Below are 19,464 nucleotides of genomic sequence, written 5' to 3'. Positions count from 1 at the left end.
AATCTTAACACTCATCCAGTAATGTCTTAGTTCTGATATTTTATTTTATAGTTGTATAATTTCCTTTTGATTTCTTTTTGTAGTTTACATTTTTCTACTATTTATTTTTTTTAACATCTTTATTGGGGTATAATTGCTTTACAGTGGTGTGTTAGTTTCTGCTTTATAACAAACTGAATCAGTTATACATATACATGTGTTCCCATATCTGTTCCCTCTTGCATCTCCCACCCTCCCTATCCCACCCCCCCAGGTGGTCACAAAGCACCGAGCTGATCTCCCTGTGCTATTATTTTTTATGATTTATTACAAGTTTATTTTATTTCATAATAGCTGCTTTAAAATCCTTGTATGATAAATTAAATACCTGGATTATTTTAGTCTCCATTGAGTATACGTCACAGTTTCTTGTATTGTTGCATGTCTAGTAATTTTAAGTTATATCCTGGACATTGTGAGTAATATATTGTAGCGATTTCAGATTCTGTTATATTCCTATGAAGAGAGTTGGTGGTGGTGGTGGTGTGTGCGTATGTGTGTTAAGCAGGCAGTTTACTCTTCTAGATTGAACTCTAAAGTCCAAACTTAAATTCCTCTTCAGCAGCTAGATTCTCTCTTCACTTCACTTAACTTTAGCTGATTACCTGGGTTTTTTGGATTTGGTACCACAAAGGAATAGTTAAGAGGTTAGTCAAAGACTGGGTAAAATTTATACACTGAATTTGGAGCTTCCCTTCTTTGATTCTGTCCTTTTTGGGATTTTCTTTTTCACTTTACACATACTATGGTTGCCCTGAACTCTGGCCTATAGTTCTTCATGCCTCTAAGGTCATGTCCTCCCTATACTGACTGGAGCCTACCCTTGGGCTAAAACAGTAAAAACAGAAAACTCAACCCACAGCCATTCCCTTCTTCTAAATATAGGTACGCCGCCTTTCAGTTTCTGCCTGTGTTAGATCGGTCTCTTTTGCTTTCAGATACTTGTTTTTTATAATTTGTCCAAACTTTCTACTTTTATCTACAAGTTCGTTGGCACAATAGGAACCATTTGCCATTACTAGTAGTGGAGCTATGCCAAGATATAATTTTATAACTGATAGTAAGCAGATTTAAATTTCATCCTCACATCTGAACTCCCCCTTTTGTTTTCAAAATGACAGAGCTCACTGATTATTTATAAAGGGAAACTCTGAACTATAAGGAACTTCTATATTATAAAGTAGTTTTAAAGATTTTCAGCTGTAGTGCTCTCCAACTCATTCAATAAATAAAACTAGGCTAATAAAATGTTACCTAAAAGACCTCTTCAGTGGATTTTCTTTACAAAGTATGTAGGAAGTTGTAATTAACCTGGTTATTATGCATACATAAAATAATTAATTTTTTCTCTATTTACTCATCCACATCTTTCTACGTTCAAGCTCTTGCTATATTTTGATCTTTACTCACTGGAAACCTCAGCTATGTTGGTAACATGGTACAGTTCATTCTACGTAAAATAATAAAGCCTCTATTATATACTAGCTATGTGTACTAGAAGCCAAGGGATTTGATGTATAACCATATCTTAATACTATCATTTTAATCATGGGAGTGTCCCTTATCTTCACTCTCTCATCTATAACGTAGGGAATGAGTTGGGGAAGTTTAGAATAGATAATATAGTGTGTTTTTTTCTAAATTTTATAATTATGAATCCTTGAATTTGGTGATTCTTTCTTGTCTTCTCTTCAATACCTTTTTTAGTTTTAATTTCCTTAGTTAAAACAAAAATCTCTTCCTAGTTATATAGAATGACAAATTTAACATCTCAATTAAGTTTTGAAATGAGAAAATTAACTGTATTATACTATAGCCTTTGGCCAAAGAATGGCCCAACTTCATCTGAAAAGAAATCCTCTATAGACACAAAGCACTGAGAGAGCTCTATGTACAAGAGTGAGGAGAAAGAAGTCATACATCAACCCATGTGGTCGGTGAGTGACAGAAGTCAGTAATAGTGCTACTAACCTTTCACTTGCTCTAACCTGAGATACGTATTACTCCTCTGTAAAATCTAATGTTTCAAGTTTAACAAAAGATCTAGTCCACCATTATGGATGTGAAAAGAATAAGAGGCAATTATCTGAGATTCCAGGTCCTTCTTAAATATTAGATTACCGGCAAGGGGAAGGCTGAGAAAGGATAAAATTTCTTTAAAAGCTGTTTCTTCCCAACAACTCTTAAGTTCAGAAGAAAAGAGTCAGGAGAGGTACAGACTTTTGTAAGACATCCTGGGGCAACCAAAGTTTCAATGTAACTTCTTGTACCACAGTTGAGAGTTCAAGCTGTTGGGGAATTTTATTCAATACAAGCCAGCAAGTACAAGCAGAGGGACAATACTCAAATGTGGGAAGCATGGAGGACTCTATATGATACTTCAGCTTCCAATACCCAGCAACAGTTTCTGAATAAAAAGACATAAATAAAAATGAAATGGAAGAATACAAGAATGGAGTATGAATGCAGCCAAGAGGAAGAGTACCTGACATATGAAGAACTTTATGAAGCACCTTGTACTTGTACTTGACTTTAGGAAATAAAGAGTTTAGTCCCCACAGAGATTTTGACAAACACACTATAGACAACAGCACTCAGTATTTTATCAAACATGTGGGTTTCATTTTTGAAAACTTAAAGAATATTCTATAATGTGGGCACAAGCAGAATGAGAAAGCTGAATTGGTACATAAATATAATATTCTTTATATGTATTTATAACATATAATATTTTTATATTAGGTAGCAAATACACAAATTTAACGCTAATCCTGTAACAATTTTGAAGACTATTACAAGATTTATGAAGTCACTGCTGAAGTAAAAATTCTAAACTTAATATGAATTTTGAATTTAAACAGATTTCGAGTACCTTGGTGAGGGACTAGATATTTACAGAAATGAGAAGATACTTATTGCGGTAGAAACCATACCGCGAATACAACATTTCAGATTTAAAGATTTCCTTCCGAAGAACTCAATAGGCAAATCAGGAAAGTGTAGAAGTGCACATAGTAACTTATGCTGATGTTTGCAGTTGCTTAATTATAGCAGGTAAACCTGAAACTGGCAAGATAGAAATTTTAATGACATTTTTCACAAAAGTGAATCTTTTTATTTTTATGTAGGTTAGCTTCTTTTTAGTAGCTATAACATGATGCAAACAGGCCTGGCTTACGTGTTACCACATCTTACAAATAGCAACCACAAGTAGTTTCTAACTTATGCTTCCTACTTCAGTGTTCTCAAGTCCCATTGGATCGCCATGCCAGAGGTTCTGAGAGATTTTGACCAAAATGTTCTATACCAGAACCAAATTTATTGGGGAAAGTAGAGGAAGAGTAGACTCTCCATTGGCCATGGAGAAAAGAAATGAAAAATAAATCCAATTTTCAAGCAGAAAGGAGCTTCCACAGAAGAATGTGCTGGAAGGACTCTCCACCCACCTAGTCTGCAGGTTATTGACCCTCTTGATGTCCCCCTTTTGTGTTTCCACTGGAAAACTTAACTTTAGATTCCAAATCCAGCTAATTATTTGCATTCATTTCCACAAATGAGTAGAATGCCCCAACTTTACAAGTATTTGTTATCCCTAGCAGATAATGAGTCTGTATTAGTCATATTCACATCTTGGAGCCAAGTGGACTTAACAGAAGAGTCTTTAGCCTTACTGTGTACCTGATAATTGCATTTATTCTAATATGTTCCAACTGAAACAAAGTATTTGGGATGAGAATCAGGAAAGCACAATTTTAAAAAAAAGAAAGAAAGAGAAAAAGAAAAAACTGTGTGTGCACTTCTATATGAGTGCCAAAGTGAGGGGTTAAGATAACTTAATCCTTGTTATTGTGGGCATAGCTGATATGTTATTTAGGGTATTGTTGGAATGAAATTGAGAAAGATAGCCTAGAGTAAATTACTATCTGGCTTATTTCAAATCTTGTTAAAATAATAAAAATAATCAAGATCTGTTTTGTTTTATATTTTAAGTCTTATTTCAGGTTCAGCTTGGATAATTAGCTGATGCTCTTCATAGGAATTTTTACAATTATTTTACTAGTTTATAATAGAAGAAGCACAAAAAGTATATTTAAAAGGTACAGAAGGATATACAGTGAAAAATATTTCCTCTAACCCATGTCCTCCAGACACCCATCTATACTACAAGAGATAAGCACTGTTACTGATTTTTGGGGTACCTTTGTGGAAATATTCTAAGCTTAAATGAGCATATAATGTTCAGCTTTTCTTTAAAAAACAGCTGGTTAACATAGTTATCCAGTTGGTCACCTAGTATTTTTTCAAACATTGTATCTTAGAGATAGCTCCATAGGAATATGTATGGAACTGCTTCATTCTTTTTGGTGTTGCTTTGGTTTCTGTTGCATTGAATGAATGTATCATAATTGACTTCATTGTTCTCTCGTTGATGAACATTTGCTTCATGGATTCAGATAGCACAGCGGTGAATATCTACCTATCTATCTATTATTTTGTACCGTGTAATGTGTCCGTAGGATAAATTCTTAGAGGTGAAATTATTGGGTCAAAAAGGGTTGTGTTTTTTCATTTTGATAAGATTTGCCAAATTGCTATCCCTAGAGGTTGTACTAGATATACTCCTATAAGGAATTCTGAGAGTGGTACCTCTAGACCAGAGTTATAGTAACACACAGGCTACTATTTCTTTCTCTTGATTCTTTAATGTTGATGACCTGGCATCTGGTATCCACTGCACTTTTAAGTAAATTAGCTTATCATTTCAAGAACATGGAGGTTCCATTTTTAATGTAAATAATAGCCTAATGTTGTTAATAGCTAACATGTGTCAGGCACCGTTCTAAGTGGTTTACACATATCAACTCATTTAATTTTCACAGCAACCCTATAGAGCAATTATAATTATTATCCAGTTTACAGATGAGGAAACTAAAGTGCAGAGATACTACATAACTTGAGAGAACTGGTATCTGATATGACTGGGATCTGGACCCAGGTATTTGGGAAGCCAGAGCCTACAACTGAATCATGAGACTATAATGCCCCTATTTTATTTTTTTTAAATCATGTTGCACACATTTCTTGAGTTGATATCCATAGTCTTATTGCAAATAATCTTTCTGTTTCTTGTGTTTCTTTGTACTTTCAAACCTGCCTTTTACAGATGAGACAGATTAAAATAGAAAGTTTTTGTTTTATTTTGTTTCTGCATGGAGGATACCTAGAAAACTAGGAACCAAGTTGAAATGATCTTTTATGATGATCCACAGTATTATAAATAAATATATAGCAATTTTACATTTTTAATTTTAAAATTGATGACCCTCAGGTTATTTCAGAAATATGTCCAACAGGCTCCCAAGAAACATTTATAATAATAAATGTTTAAATGTTTTTTAAAAAAACAGTTTCCTGTGGTTCTTTCAGCAAACCCCTATGACACTTTTCATCTGCACGCAAGTGGCTATTCTTCTGTACCTTGACATGTAGGCCTAGGTGAAATATTGGGGGCATAAAAATTGCATTTGGTTGGTCTGCTAGGAAGGGGTCATGTAAAAGTCATCTTTGATTTGTTAATGGAATTTTTTTTTAGATGTAGTATATGGCAGCAATGATGTGCATCCTAAGGGAAAAAACCGTCCATTTTATGAAAGTTTATTTTCATATTTTATACACTGTAGTTCTGTTGTGTGTTTTTGATTTAGTAACAATTTATGTGTTTTTCTGTCGCAGAGCACTGCGGCCTGTGGTGTTGAGGCTCACAGCGATGCCATCCAGCCCTGCCACATCAGAGAGGCCGTTCGACGCTACGGCCACAAGATTGGCCCCCTTTCCCCATTCACAGTACGTAATAACAGAGTTATAAAAAGTTATATTTATAATCTGAAAGAATTTTGATTTTCAAGTGGTCAAATGAAGCAGCAGTGGAATTGTTGAAAGCAATTTGTGGTGACTGTAATTTTGTTGTATAAAAGTGGCATAATTCTCTTGGGAAATAAAAGTTAGTCATTTTTGTCTCTTTTTGGAAGGACAACTTTTTTTCTACAAAATATTATTTTCTTTCAATTACAAATTATGCTTTTTTTGTTGGGGCTTATATTTTCTATTTTTTAAAGCTTAGGTTTATAAAACTTTTTTTGTCAAATTATATGTATCCAAATATTGCTAGAAACACTTTATATTTTAAAATTGGTTAGATTGGCAATACCACTTCTATCAGATGTTCTGCTCCTAAACATACTTTGAGTTGGAAGAAGAAGAAATGATTTCTTTACTGGCTTTGAAGTAGGCTGAAAGGCAGACAGTCTTCCACATCTTCAAATGGTTTTAAAGCTTATAATCAAGGTTTGTTTTGTTTTTCTTTTAATGGAGAATTAAAGACTTTATATTTCAACAGCCTAAAGAAAGTGTGTGTGTCCATGTGTGTGTGTCTGTGTGTGTGTGTGTTTTAATTAAGTGCTCATCTTGTGGCCCTTTTTTAAAAAAACTTTATTCATGTCAGTATAACTTTCTCCAAGTCCTTCTCTGTTTATAAGGAATTGGTTTGATTTTCAGAAAGTTAGGTTTGATTTATGACTAACGAACAGTAGAATTTACCATTTGTTTGTTTTTTTGTTTTTTTTTTTTATTTTTTTGTCTGCATTGGGTCTCAGTTGCTGCACACGGGCTTTCTCTAGTTGCAGCGAACGGGGGCTACTCTTTGTTGTGGTGTGCGGGCTTCTCATTGCGGTGGCTTCTCTTGTTGTGGAGCACGGGCTCTAGACACACGGGCTTCATTAGTTGTGGCTCACGGGCTCTAGAGCGCAGGCTCAGTAGTTGTGGCACATGGGCTTAGTTGCTCCGCGGCATGTGGGGTCTTCCCGGACCAGGGCTCAAACCCGTGTCCCCTGCGTTGGCAGGCGGATTCTCAACCACTGCGCTACCAGGGAAGCCCTGTTTGGTTTTTTTTTGGACTCACATCTGCTTTAACATACTAAAGCAGAATATATATGTATAATATTACACATACATATGTACATAAAATAATACGTGTTTTTTCCTAAGAGTGGATTTTACTGTTATCTGTTGATAGGAGTTATGATTTCTTCTAAATTATAACATCTCCTTTTTTCTTATGTTTCAGTTAAAGAGAATGCCTTCTTACCATTCTTTGTTTTCATTGTTATTGTTAATTGTATGCATTCTCGTGTGACAGCAAGAATGTGTCAAAGCTTTTTATATATGTCTCTAGAAGCTTTTTGTAATGGTGACAATTATTTTTACTTCTGATTAATGTCTTAAATTTGTCATATATTATAAGAACGTGATTTATCTTATTTATATTAATCATGTTGCTGATTAAGCAATATATCCTTTTGCATGAATGGTTTTAGATTATTACAATTGAAAACAATGAAATCAGTATCTCTTGTTTTATTTTTTCCTGCATGACAGGTGAGGCTATATAAAGCAATAAGCCAAAAGAGATGAAATTTAGAAAAATATGAGATGATTGGAAAAATTTAAGAACCAACTGAAGTTGAAAGAACCAATTTATAACAAAGGATTAAAGATATCAAATCCATAGATACGAGCCAAATAATGACTAATAGGCTGAGGCAGTGGAGCAGAGAGAGAAGAAAAAGACAGAGTCGATAATATCTAGAAGTAATTAAAGAGTAGCAAGGGGAAACAGGATTTTTGAGAAATAACCGAAAATGGTAAATAAAAGTAATGGATAAAATTAAATAAAGGAAAATATATCTAATGTAAGGGGAAAATCTCCTAATCATGAAGTCTGTGATGTTTCCTCAAAAGGAAGTGGTGGCAGTGGTCAAGTTCTTTTATTTTTAAAAAGACTGGACAGATCACTTGAGAACCATCTTGGTTGATGACGTGTGTGTGTGTGTGTGTGTGTGTGTGTGTGTGTGTGTACATGTACATGTTTATTCATTCTTCCATGTCTAACCTGATGCTCTATTACTCATGTATTATTGCTTTTATAATCTAAGATTGTAGTATATGGTCAGGAAATATACTTGAAATATTCAGAATATATATATTCGGATACAGTTTAAGCTAATTTTTGTCTAACAAACATATAACCAATATGGTTTTTAAAACTAATTATGCAATTTTAAAATGCTTAGTTTAAACAGATCTGGCAAATAGAACAAATAAGCCATGGTCTTGAAGGTTCACTTAGCTGCTACCAGAGCAGACGAGCAAAATCAACAGCAGATGAGAAAGAACTCCACCACAGAAGGACACTGAGTTTTCATCACTCCTCGGAAAGGACCCACCTTGAAAGGTCTACTCCGTTACCTGGAGTTATAAGAATATGCCCAGCCTACAGGGCCGAATATACCTATTCCATTTTATGTCATGAGTAGTAGGATGAGGCAGACACAGTTTCTTGGTATATATTACAATACTTAAATCTGCCTTTTAAATTCTCTTTAAAGTAGAATAGATTTGCAGACTGTGTATGTTAACAGTGTGAACACCTGTCCTGGATCCCTCCTACCTTCAGTGCTAAAAGGAGGTGCTCCTGATGCTGGGGAGATGCTGATGCTGAGTTCCCTGGTACCCACTCCCTGAGACGATACTTTATGCTGCACTGGGGACACTTTGCTTCCTAGGCTTTGAGCTGCGGCTCCTGAGAGGAGGCATGTGGGCTGTGTCTATAGCAATCATAGACTGAGACTGAATTTTTATACAGAAAGGCTGAGCTAACTTACCTCCAGTATAAAATTTCCTTTGTAAACTAAAATGACCATGAACAACTAGTTTACATTTTTGAAACAGAGATTTTGTCTTTGCAGCATTTCATTCTAAATCTCAAGTGCTTGTCTAATGTATATATAAATGAGATGTCTAATTTAGAATATCTGTAACTTGATTGATATATAGCTAATTCCCAATAATTTGAAATTGATTTGGAGAATTAAAATGACTGAACCAGTAGGTTACATGGCAACTGAATTCCAACCTCAATCAATAAGCCAAGAAAAATTTGCTTTTGGTGAGGCATCATTCTGTCTTCTACTGTATGACTTTCGATGATCAAATTCAGGAATACAATTCATTGTATAAAGAATTGGAAGTGAGTTCTTCCCCTTGGGAATTAGTTGAAATGATAGAAGAAAGGAATAATTAAAGCCACATTAGGTGGGGGGGAGAAAAGAGTACAAACAATGCTTTGCACTGAGTAGCTGCTGGAGTGGAGAGAGAAGGGGCCTCATGGCGGAAACATCAGTTTCCTGCCACTCATTTGAGGGCTATGGAGACACTTATAAACTACCCATCCCCACTCAACCAATTATAACTATGCTGTCTTTGGCATGTTGGTTTTAATCGATGACTTATTTCTTTTCTGTGTTCTTATTTATTCTTAATCCTATGCAGAAGATCAGAAGGGAGTATCATATCTAGAAGATTAAAGTAATTTTCCTGACATTAAGCTCTTCATTAGATTTTTTTGCAACTGTTCCCACCCCTGTATTCCTGATCCTCCATATACACATGCTAAAGAACATTTAGAGAGACTAGTTTACCTTTTGCTTATTATTTGTTTTTTCCTAAATAATTCTGAAAATCGCTTCAGTCTGTGATGTGTAGTCATTACTTTAGAGTACTTATGCAAACTGGGGGTGTCCTCAGTCATTTTGATGCTTGTCATCTTATCTTGTCCTTTTACTCATCGTAGTTGGCGTTACGTGAGGTTATATTGTGTGGTGATTAAGACTGTTGATTCTAGAGCCAGATTGCCCAGATTCAGATCCCAGCTCTGCACCTACTAGCAAAGTAGCGTAAGGAAGTTTCTTAACCTCTCTCTGGTAGAATAGAACCTACCTCATGATAGAATCCAACGAGTACTATGAACTTGAGTGGTAAGCTCTTAATGTATTATATTAATAATAGTGGAAGTCATCATAGCACTAGTAGCTGTAGTATATTTTCTAAAAGGTTTCAGATAAGGATACAAACGGACTAAAATAGAAACCATTCCCCCCACCACCAACCACACAGACATACAAACAAACACAGAGGCCTCACTTTGTAATGCTAGAAGAAACTAAAACTCGAATTATAATGTGATTTCTTTACAGACTTATAATTTATACCATTAAAACTTAAATACTATTTAAAGATTATTGTTCCTGAGAATAAATTAATGTTCATTTTCACTTTTTGAATTAATCGTGGTTGAGGAACTTTAATGGATTTTTTTTATCACCACTGTCATGTTAAAAAATAAGGTCTCAGTAACTGAGTGTACATAGTGTCCACTTGATTTTTGCATACTAGCTCCTGTGAAATAGAAATCTAAGGAACAAACAGCACGGCCTCAGATTTATAAAGCTGCGTCACATTCAGTTTATATGAATTTATATGTTTGTGTAAGTTACTAAAAAAGGTTTTCAGAGACAGATGTGTATATCAAAGTTGGTGATAATTTTTTAAACATTAATTATTACTAGCCTCATTTTTCTCAGTTTTTAAAATTTCCCCATTTTACTGATTATGAAAGTAATGCTAGGATGTTAGAAAATTAAGAAAATATAGAAAAATAAAGGATAGAATAAAACTTACATTAAAAAGAGCTTCAGGGCCTAAAAAAAAAGTTTAGCGAAAGCTTTAAATGAATTGTCCTATCAGACAGTTAACTGGTATTTAATTGTTTTAATTGAATTTAATTATTTAACTGAAGAGTATTTTCTTGCAGCCTAAAAATTCAAATGCTTTTGGTAATGGTTTTTTTTAAAAAAAGTCTTATAATTATGTGGGTCTAGAAGGAAGAAGCATTTAAAAATTTTGAGAATGAAGTAGCCTTTTATAGTTAGAGCATTTTGTTTTTTCTCTCAGAGAAAAGACCCCCAAAGAGTAACCCAGTGGACTGTGTTGTCTATCATGAAAAAGATGGTCAGACATGTGTTTTATCTGGATCCTTGCTGTGTACAAGCAGTGGGTGGTGCCCATGGTTACCTACTCTGAAGCCCAATCCCAGCGCTCAGCGAGAAGTGCTGGAAATGGCTGATAGAAAACCAGGTCTATAATTTTGAAAGCCAGAGAAAGCAAACTGTGTACACCAAATGCGATGACATAATCCCGTGTGTAATGCCTAAATATATTCTAGTTTCTCCTGAGTGATATTCACAGTAGAAAAATATCTCACCCCCCCTAAGCTTACATATTATCAGGTGTCTTTCTATTGAAGTAGAATAGCAAAACAATAAAATTTCTCACTTAAGCATGGTCATTCATCTAAATGGTACCTTAAATGCATCCCTAAAAGTGAGTGGCTTCAAAATCCACTCAACTGTATTCAATTGTGAGACAGCTGGCTAAGTATTTTAAAACTGGCTAAGACTTGAGAAAATCAGTTAAACTCAGTCTCAGAGATGCTTTGCCTTGTACCCAGTGGCACCTTGTAAGTGAATGCCGGGGCTGACCCTGGAATCCAGCCTCCTGACTCTCAGCTGACTGCTCTTCCACTGTGGCCATTTAGCTTGATGTATATATGTCTATTAGGGGTGCTAGGGATGCTCTCATATCATTGGTCCTTCAGAATTTTTCAAATAGACAAATAAGGATCAAAATAAAAAATTTCCTTTAAGAATCCCTCACATTAAACTTTTGAAAACAAAAATGGCATAGCAGATTGCTTTGACTATTTTGATCTAGAATTTCACATTCATGAATAATTCTTATGTCTTGAGTGCATTAGATTTTGTCTGCATTTTATGTGTTCTACCTGGAAAATTAAATGTCACAAAATATTAGAGTACTTTTCAAATGTAAATTACTGGAAGTAAGAATTTCTCAATAAATTTTTTGGAAGTACTAAGTCTATCACTATAGGTTGGAACCGAGTACTTTTTCATAGTTATGGGCCACTGGTTCTCAGAAGAAAACTAATGTGGTATATTTATCATATAAGAATAACCTAAAAGTGAGCCTTCTCTAGAAAAAAATGTAAATATTTTAATTTAGTTGCTTTTAATTTTAAAATAAGGTGGGGCAGAAATTACAGTTACAAAACTTATTCTGTCAAATTATATAAAATAACAGTTTCCCTAGGTCATAAACAGTTGAGTATCAGAAATTTTATATGGTTCAACTAACACAGTGTTCAATTTAGAATTAGGGATAGAATGTTTGAAATGTGGTAATAAAAACATTAGAAGAATTTGGGAGAGAAAATCATTAGAATCCGAGAAAAGTGTTGGGTGATCAAATAATAGCTTATATAATATTTTTAAAGAAACTTTTCACCTGCATTGTGTTATTCTTATAGCATAGCAAGATGAGTGTTGTTATCCCCACTTTGTAGATGAGAAAACGGATATTTAGAGAAAAATCAAGTAACAGCTGAAGGTTACATTGTAAGTACCAGAGCTCTGTCTGTGGACAGGAGCTAAATACTCTGTGGTTAACTGGGACCACAGGCTTCAATGAATTCTCACTAATCCTCCTCATTAAACTCCGTCTTTGCAGACTGGCCTCTATTCTTAACTGTTTAAGCAGTCTTATCCTGAAAATGTGAGATAGCATTTCCTAAACTACATTGCGTAGAAGACAAGTGTTGCAAGAGGTATTAAACCTCCATGAGAGAAGGGTTTCTTTGTCAAATATTCCAGCAACTCTGAATGTAGAAGATCCACTCTTAAAATCTCATTCAATACGAAGAGTGAAGGTGTTTGAAAATCAAAGTTATGATGTAATGTTATATTCATCACAGTATCTACTTTATTTCCATATTTTATTTTATTTACACACTTCTCTTTATTTGAGAAGTTTTCATTCACAGATATAGCAGTTATTAATAACGATCTACACAGACCTCTAATAGTCTTGGCTCAAAAGAGAAATAGTAAGAATTTTTTGCCCAAAAGTCGTTTCGCTAACAGTATCTAACAAGTGCTCACATTTTTAAACTGATAATGTTTAAAGGGAGTCAATATATGGATTTCTTATCCAGTATATAACTCTTCATGGTTTTCTGGAAATATTTTTAAGGTATCTTAAAAACACTATAAGCTATTCAAAGATGTCATAAAGAAAATCTCAGTCACCTGAAAATCCTTCCCTGAAAAATACTTGTTTAAAGTTTCAGGGTCATGTTTATTTTGCTTTGCCTGTGGAATCCAAATTTGCTGAATTCATTACTGATACTTTTATCTGCTGTTGTAAGCACAGCATCATAATTCTGTGTTGGCATAATCATGTTGCATTGTAAAACTGTCTAGTTAATGCTTTTTAATCATCAGGCAGAATGCAGGGAGAAGGGGAGAGAGATCTTATGTCATTTGAACTTTCTGCAGCAACACCTTAAATTGGGACAGTGAATTTGTTTACAAAGAGTTATCCAGTTCCATTTTTTAAAATTATGATGTTATTAACAGCTGGTTTGTCTCTTCAGTAAACAGGGACTATTCAAACACATTTTGCTTTTTTCTGCCTTCACTTTTATATCAGCAGTAAAGACCTCACATTCAGTTCAGCATGGGCTATACACTCTAAGGTGACGTACTCACTTGCACAGTTTTACATAGAGGATTTATTTGGGCTGCTTTAAATACCAAACAACAAAACTAACAGGCCAGAATTCCAAGACATAATTTCCTAAACAACAAAACATTTACAGGAAGTTCAATATAAAACAGAAGATGACAGAACCTTTATTTCGAGTAGCACAAAAAATTGGAAATGGACATTCTCGTCAAACATCTATGAGGCCCTAAAAGTCCTGCAGAGAATCCTAGAATTTTCAGGAATATAATTTGAAAAGGAGACAATCAGTGTTCTCTAATGGGGGACATGAATTTGAAGTTGTTCAAGAAGGTAACATATCTCTATGCATTGTAAACGGCAGGCTGTATCATGGAGAACAGAGGAATTTGAACATGAGTACAAGGAAAGGAGTAGTTGACAACTAAGAGAAACTTCTTGAACAAAATATTCTAAAAGGACCACATCTTGAGATTTGAATGTGTTATTATGGTTTCTAGGTTTTTGCAGTCTTCTGAGGGAATGAAGATAGAATAGAAAAATATTTTGAGTGACTCCCGAAAGGAAATTGTTTTTTCTTTAAAAAAAAAAAAAAATCACAGGACTCTTTTAACTCACAAATTCATGAAAGCAGCAAGAAGATTAGTTGGGAGGAACTAAACTAAGCTGAGATATTTCTAAACTTAAAAATTATGCTCTGCAAATGGCAAGAAATTTTCCTTTTAAGTCTATAAATAAGATTGTAAACACTGAGTTAGACATAAACTCAATACATTACATTGGTCAGTTTCACCTAGCAAAAATACCGTTTAAATTTTTCAATTAACATTTTATATCTAAACTAGATGAATATTAGAAAAGAACACAGTGGTTTTATTGGGATAGATTCTTTATTAACCATTGCCAGAAACATCTAACAGTCATAAGCATGTTTTGTTTAAGTGAAACATTTGCGTACTGTTTCATTGATAGTGTGACAAAAAGTCCCTCCAAACAGCCACGATGAGAGCCTGTTGAACTGGAGATGATTTACTTTTTGATGATTTCTTAAATAGTGTTATACACTTTAGTCACACAAATATAATCATTGAACTGTCATTTAATTTACTGATGTAGTTGCAGAGTTAATCCTACAACATAATAAGTGGATTGTTTTAAGTGGAAAGTTTACACCTTCCAAAAACGAAACTGATACCTAGCTGTTATTGTGCCCAACACATATTTAAGGCTGTATCCAAGGTAGGAAGAAAAACGCGGGGAAAAATAATTGTGCCTTGTTTTCCTGACTGGTGTTTTAATTATGATTTGATTTAAACCAAATCCCCTAGGCTATGTATGTGCAGATCAAATATTCCACCCCCACACGCCGCCTCTGCATGACCCCAAGCTGTGAGAAGAGAAAATTCATAGCCCATATGTCAGTCAGACGTTAATTCTTGCCCTGGCACCTGGATAGGCTCTCCCACCTGATTGGAGTGCATTTGCAGTTCTGGGCATATACCCAAAATGTGGAGTAGGCTCTCCAGATCTGGAAATATTTTGGCTGATTAGTTGGCAGAGGTCACGAGGGCAGAGCCCAGTGTCAGTGTCTGAATTTGCCCAGGTGCATTCAGGGTGACAGTTGGGCAGCTGTGCCGCTGCTGGAAACACCAAGCAAGGAGTATCTGAGTTGCCTCTCAGGCTCCTGAAGCTCACAGCCTGGCCTGCAGGTCCCTGTCGATTCCAGTGCAAACACTTGTGCAGATTTTATAGTTTCCAGGAGAGAAGTTAGAGACTATATTTCTGGCTCCGCTTTAATTCTACATTCCTGATCTAACCTAAAACACCCACTCCCGTATTCTGGACTAATTAGGTAAGAGCCTAATAAGTAAATAAGTTATAGTTGACAACATTGCTCATTGAAGCAAACTTTCGGTGTTTAAAAAAGGGGGGAGGGGATGGTGGGGGAGAGGAGGAGAAAAAAGAGAGGAGCGGAGAGGAGGAAGAAAACCAGCCTAGGCTCCACACTGCTTTTCTCTGAAGCCACTGTCTAAAGAAGACAGCGTTAGGGATTGATCCTCATGTGGGTAAACTAACTACACTTGCATTTTTGGTGGCAGCAGTATCTTTCACCCACACAACCAGCTCACAAATGATTAAGAGAAAAAATGAATAAGGAGGCAAGGCAAGACTATACTGCTCCAAGTCAGTCTGTCCCCTGCAGCTGCCGAAAAACAGTTCAAAGTACATGCCTTCCTGAGAGATGGAGGCACCTTCGCATACGAAGGACAGCACTTGCTTTCTGAGTTTGGACTAGGTAATGACAGTCCATGTGGCCGAATCCTCATTGGTAAGATTGAAGTAGACATGATTTAGAAGTGGAAGGACCAGTGGTGACATCCCTATGTGGCCTAAGATCCTTATAGCTCTGGTAGCTCCGTTTATTAATTCAATGAACAATTGCCAAGCGTTGTTTTAGAAATCTGTTGAAAGGGGGCTATGGGATATGGAGATGAGTAGCTGGGTGTTCCAGTCTAGTGAAGGAGATGTGTATATAAGCACTGCCGTGTGGTTGGCACTGTAACTGCGGGGGGTGGGGGGTGGGGGGGAGGTGGGGCGGGACACAGTGCCTCTGGTGCAGGGGAGACCGAGATCTGCCTGAGGAAGTCAAGGAAGCTTCCTCAGATCACTAACGTTTGAACTGAGTTTATGAGACAGAGGTGAGGGAAATGAGTGAGAATTGCGAAAAAATAATTCAGGCAGAAAGAAGAGCAGGAATGAAATCGGGGGTGGGGGGGGAATGTAGGAAAGCAGAATGGCTGTTTGGGCCAAGGTGAGGAACCGAGGAGTCCATTGAGGGGAGGTGAAGCATCAAAGGGAGGCTGATGACAATGTGAGAGGGACTTCGAGTCACATGGCCTTCATGACACAGGCCAGCAGTTACCTAACCGTGCTCCGCAGAAACCCTGACTTATTTTACAGGTATTCTGCAAAATAATAAAATTAGTACAGATCAATTTTTATCTCTGATAAATATTGAGTTTTCAGTAAGATTTAGTTAGGAAAATTTCTTTTTAAACAACGGATATAGTCATCAAGGAGCGATTTTAGAGTTTTTGAACAAGGGATTGATACGAACAAATTTGTATTCTAAAAAAATAACTCAGCTGATGGGATGGAGGAGGGACTGGAGTTAGGAGATGTAATTGGCAGAGCGATCAATCGGGCGGCCGCTGCAGTATTGCAGGCAAGAGGGCAGAAAAGCCTCTGTTGAGGCAGTGACGTTGAGACCAGAGAAAATGGAATGTATTCAAGAGATACTTGGCATAAAGAATAAGTAGAACAAGATCCTGAGCAAAAGACGAATAATAGATGACAAGTTGGTAATTTGGGTCAATGCATAAAACAGAGAATTAGAAGTAGTCTCAAGAATAAGTTCATTACTCAGATGCTTACAGAGAATTTGCCTGAAGTTTAAAGATTCAACAAGAGAACTAATTTCAAGAGGACTTCCTTGGGGGAAGGGGGGAAAGCTCAATGCATAGTTCAGCTGAACCTAAAAAAGGAAACAAACACAGACATTCTAGCTTTCTGTTTGAACTTCTGGGAGTGTTTAGATATATGACCAGAAAGTCCCACAAATTATTATGCTGTTTGGATGAGCAAATTGACTTTCTAATCCATTAATGAATTTGGTCACGCATTCCTGAAAGATGACTATAAGCTAGGCAGATTTTGAAAATATTTTCATCATTAAAGCCATGCCTCCAATAGCTTTGTGCTGGTGTAAGTTCCAAAGCGTCGTTTTTCTAAACTTTGATTAGTGGCTTTCATCTCTGTGTGAACCCAGTATCTCTCCCCCACCCCCACCCCCAAAAAAGAAACTCTAAGGGAAGTAATGGGAGCAACACTGACTCAGTCACCAGATTTTGGAGGACTGATGAAATGATATGTCATTAGCATTTTCCCCTTGTTTTAACAGAAATCCAGTCTTACTGATGGTAGCGATGCTTCTAAATGGAGACGCGCTACGCGCAGTTCATCCTCACCCTACACTCCCTCCTCAGCAACACGTCCATCTGTAAGAAACACAGTCTCAATTTCAGACTTTCTGCCCTTCCCTGCTATGACTCCCTCCTTCAGATTTATGAAAGAAAACATTTCTTTCTGTGAAAGGTTTTTGTACACCCGCATCTGGAAGTGTTTATTTCAGTGGCATGTAAGCTATCTGTGGATTTAGTTAGCACCAGACCCCCTTTTGTGTACTCCTGACTTAAAAATTTTATAAATGATCTTATTGAATTTGTGCCAGTGTGCACGTGGTTTGGCTGATTGCTGCATATATCCTTTACCTGCCAGTCACCTTTGATTTATGCTCCTTCTGCTAAGCTTTTACTTTCCAAAAATGGTGCCACTGAACTGTCCTCTAAATCATCTTACTGGTTAAATTACTCCAAGACGAGTTGGTATGTTTTGGGTTGCCTACAGACAGATGAATTTATGTTTTTCTGCCCTTACCCACTTCTAGCAAAGCCACTTATAGAGGAGGATTGGGTATGTTATGTCATCGATCTCTTTATTCCAAATGAATACCATCTGAAACACTGTGCCAAGACCAAAGTGACAAAGAAGTGTTCTTTAGCATCCCCTTCTGTTCTGAGATCTTCTTTTACACATAAGTCTGTGCCTTGAACTGAATCTGATGTGAGGACTTTTCATTGCTCAGAAAAGGGGAAATAAAGTCTCTCAGACAAAATAAGTAAACTTCATCAGAAAGACTGAGACTTTGTAAAGTCTTTTGTTAACCTGTGAGTTTTATGATGTTTCCTGGAGAAAAGCAGGTGGCTTGGCAGTTATTTTAAATGTTGGCTATTTGTGGTAGTGGTTTCGAGGGGTTTCATGTTTCTGAAGAGACATCCTGAAAAGCTAATTCTTAAGAGTGTTTGACAAAATGATGCATCATTTTGAACTAATTTTCCAGGAGTTCTTTGGTCACTGAACATGCCGTTTAACTTGATCTTGCAGGTTACCAGCTATCACCACAGGGGCCAACCTTAATACGGTGAATTTGCTGACTAGGAAGCCAGTACCGTGCTGACAGAGCAAAGCAATACTGATAGAATTTTTAAAATAGCTTTTAGACATGCAAATATCTCACTTAAAAAAGCTTTGCAAAGAGCTGCTCTTTTTCTGTTCCATGTGGTGATAGGGGAGTATTTTTAAATTTCATGATTGTACCTAAAATGATGTGGAAGCATTTCAAATACTTGGATTACACAGATCTCAGTGTCATAGTTCACAAACTACTGGAAGCAAAGGGTAGAGCCTCTAGGCTACTTTGCTGTGGTCCCACCAAGCCTGGAGGTATTTATTCCAAAACACTCAGGAGTCTTCATTTATACTTCTAAAACTTTGGGCGGGGCTCCCTGTGTTCTGCCAAGGTGAAAGACGTCTCAGGAGTATGTCAGTCACATTTGCACAGCTTAGTCAGTCATCCTCCCGGCATGCTTTTCAGAGACGTGGGGGACTGCAGTTGTTAGGAAATCAGCACCAGATATGTGAGCAATGTATTTCCATTAACATGTCACTTTGATTAAAAAATATACATGTGTGTATATATAGTGTTTTAGATAGGTATAATTTATATATGTATGTGTATGTATACACATACACATATATATAGTCCCATTTAAAAAGATTGTCTTGGGACTTCCCTGGTGGTGCAGTGGTTAAGATTCACCCTGCCAGTGCAGGGGACACGGGTTCGAGCCCTAGTCCGGGAAGATCTCACATGCCGCAGAGCAACTTAAGCCTGTGCACAACTACTGAGCCTGTGCTCTAGAGCCTGCGAGCCACAACTGCTGAAGCCCGCGCGCCTAGAGCCTGTGCTCTGCAACAAGAGAAGCCACAGCAATGAGAAGCCCGCGCACCGCAACGAAGAGTAGCCCCCGC

The 19,464-nt window shown here is 36.5% G+C and overlaps 1 protein-coding gene across 7 annotated transcripts in view; it reads left to right on the top strand.

The window, feature by feature from the left end:
* The window catches only part of SUPT3H (SPT3 homolog, SAGA and STAGA complex component), a 462,022-nt gene that overhangs the window by 340,681 nt on the left and 101,877 nt on the right, over positions 1 to 19,464 (top strand). For all 7 annotated transcript variants that reach the window (XM_032649933.1, XM_032649935.1, XM_032649932.1 and 4 more), the window contains one exon: positions 5,773 to 5,883. In XM_032649933.1, coding sequence (XP_032505824.1) covers positions 5,773 to 5,883 — 111 coding nt within the window. The remainder of the gene's footprint in view (positions 1 to 5,772; positions 5,884 to 19,464) is intronic.

Source organism: Phocoena sinus, chromosome 11, assembly GCF_008692025.1.
Source record: "Phocoena sinus isolate mPhoSin1 chromosome 11, mPhoSin1.pri, whole genome shotgun sequence".
NCBI lineage: Eukaryota > Metazoa > Chordata > Mammalia > Artiodactyla > Phocoenidae > Phocoena > Phocoena sinus.
The sequence above is the reverse complement of the archived record's forward strand: the minus strand, read 5'-3'. Positions and strand labels throughout refer to the sequence as shown.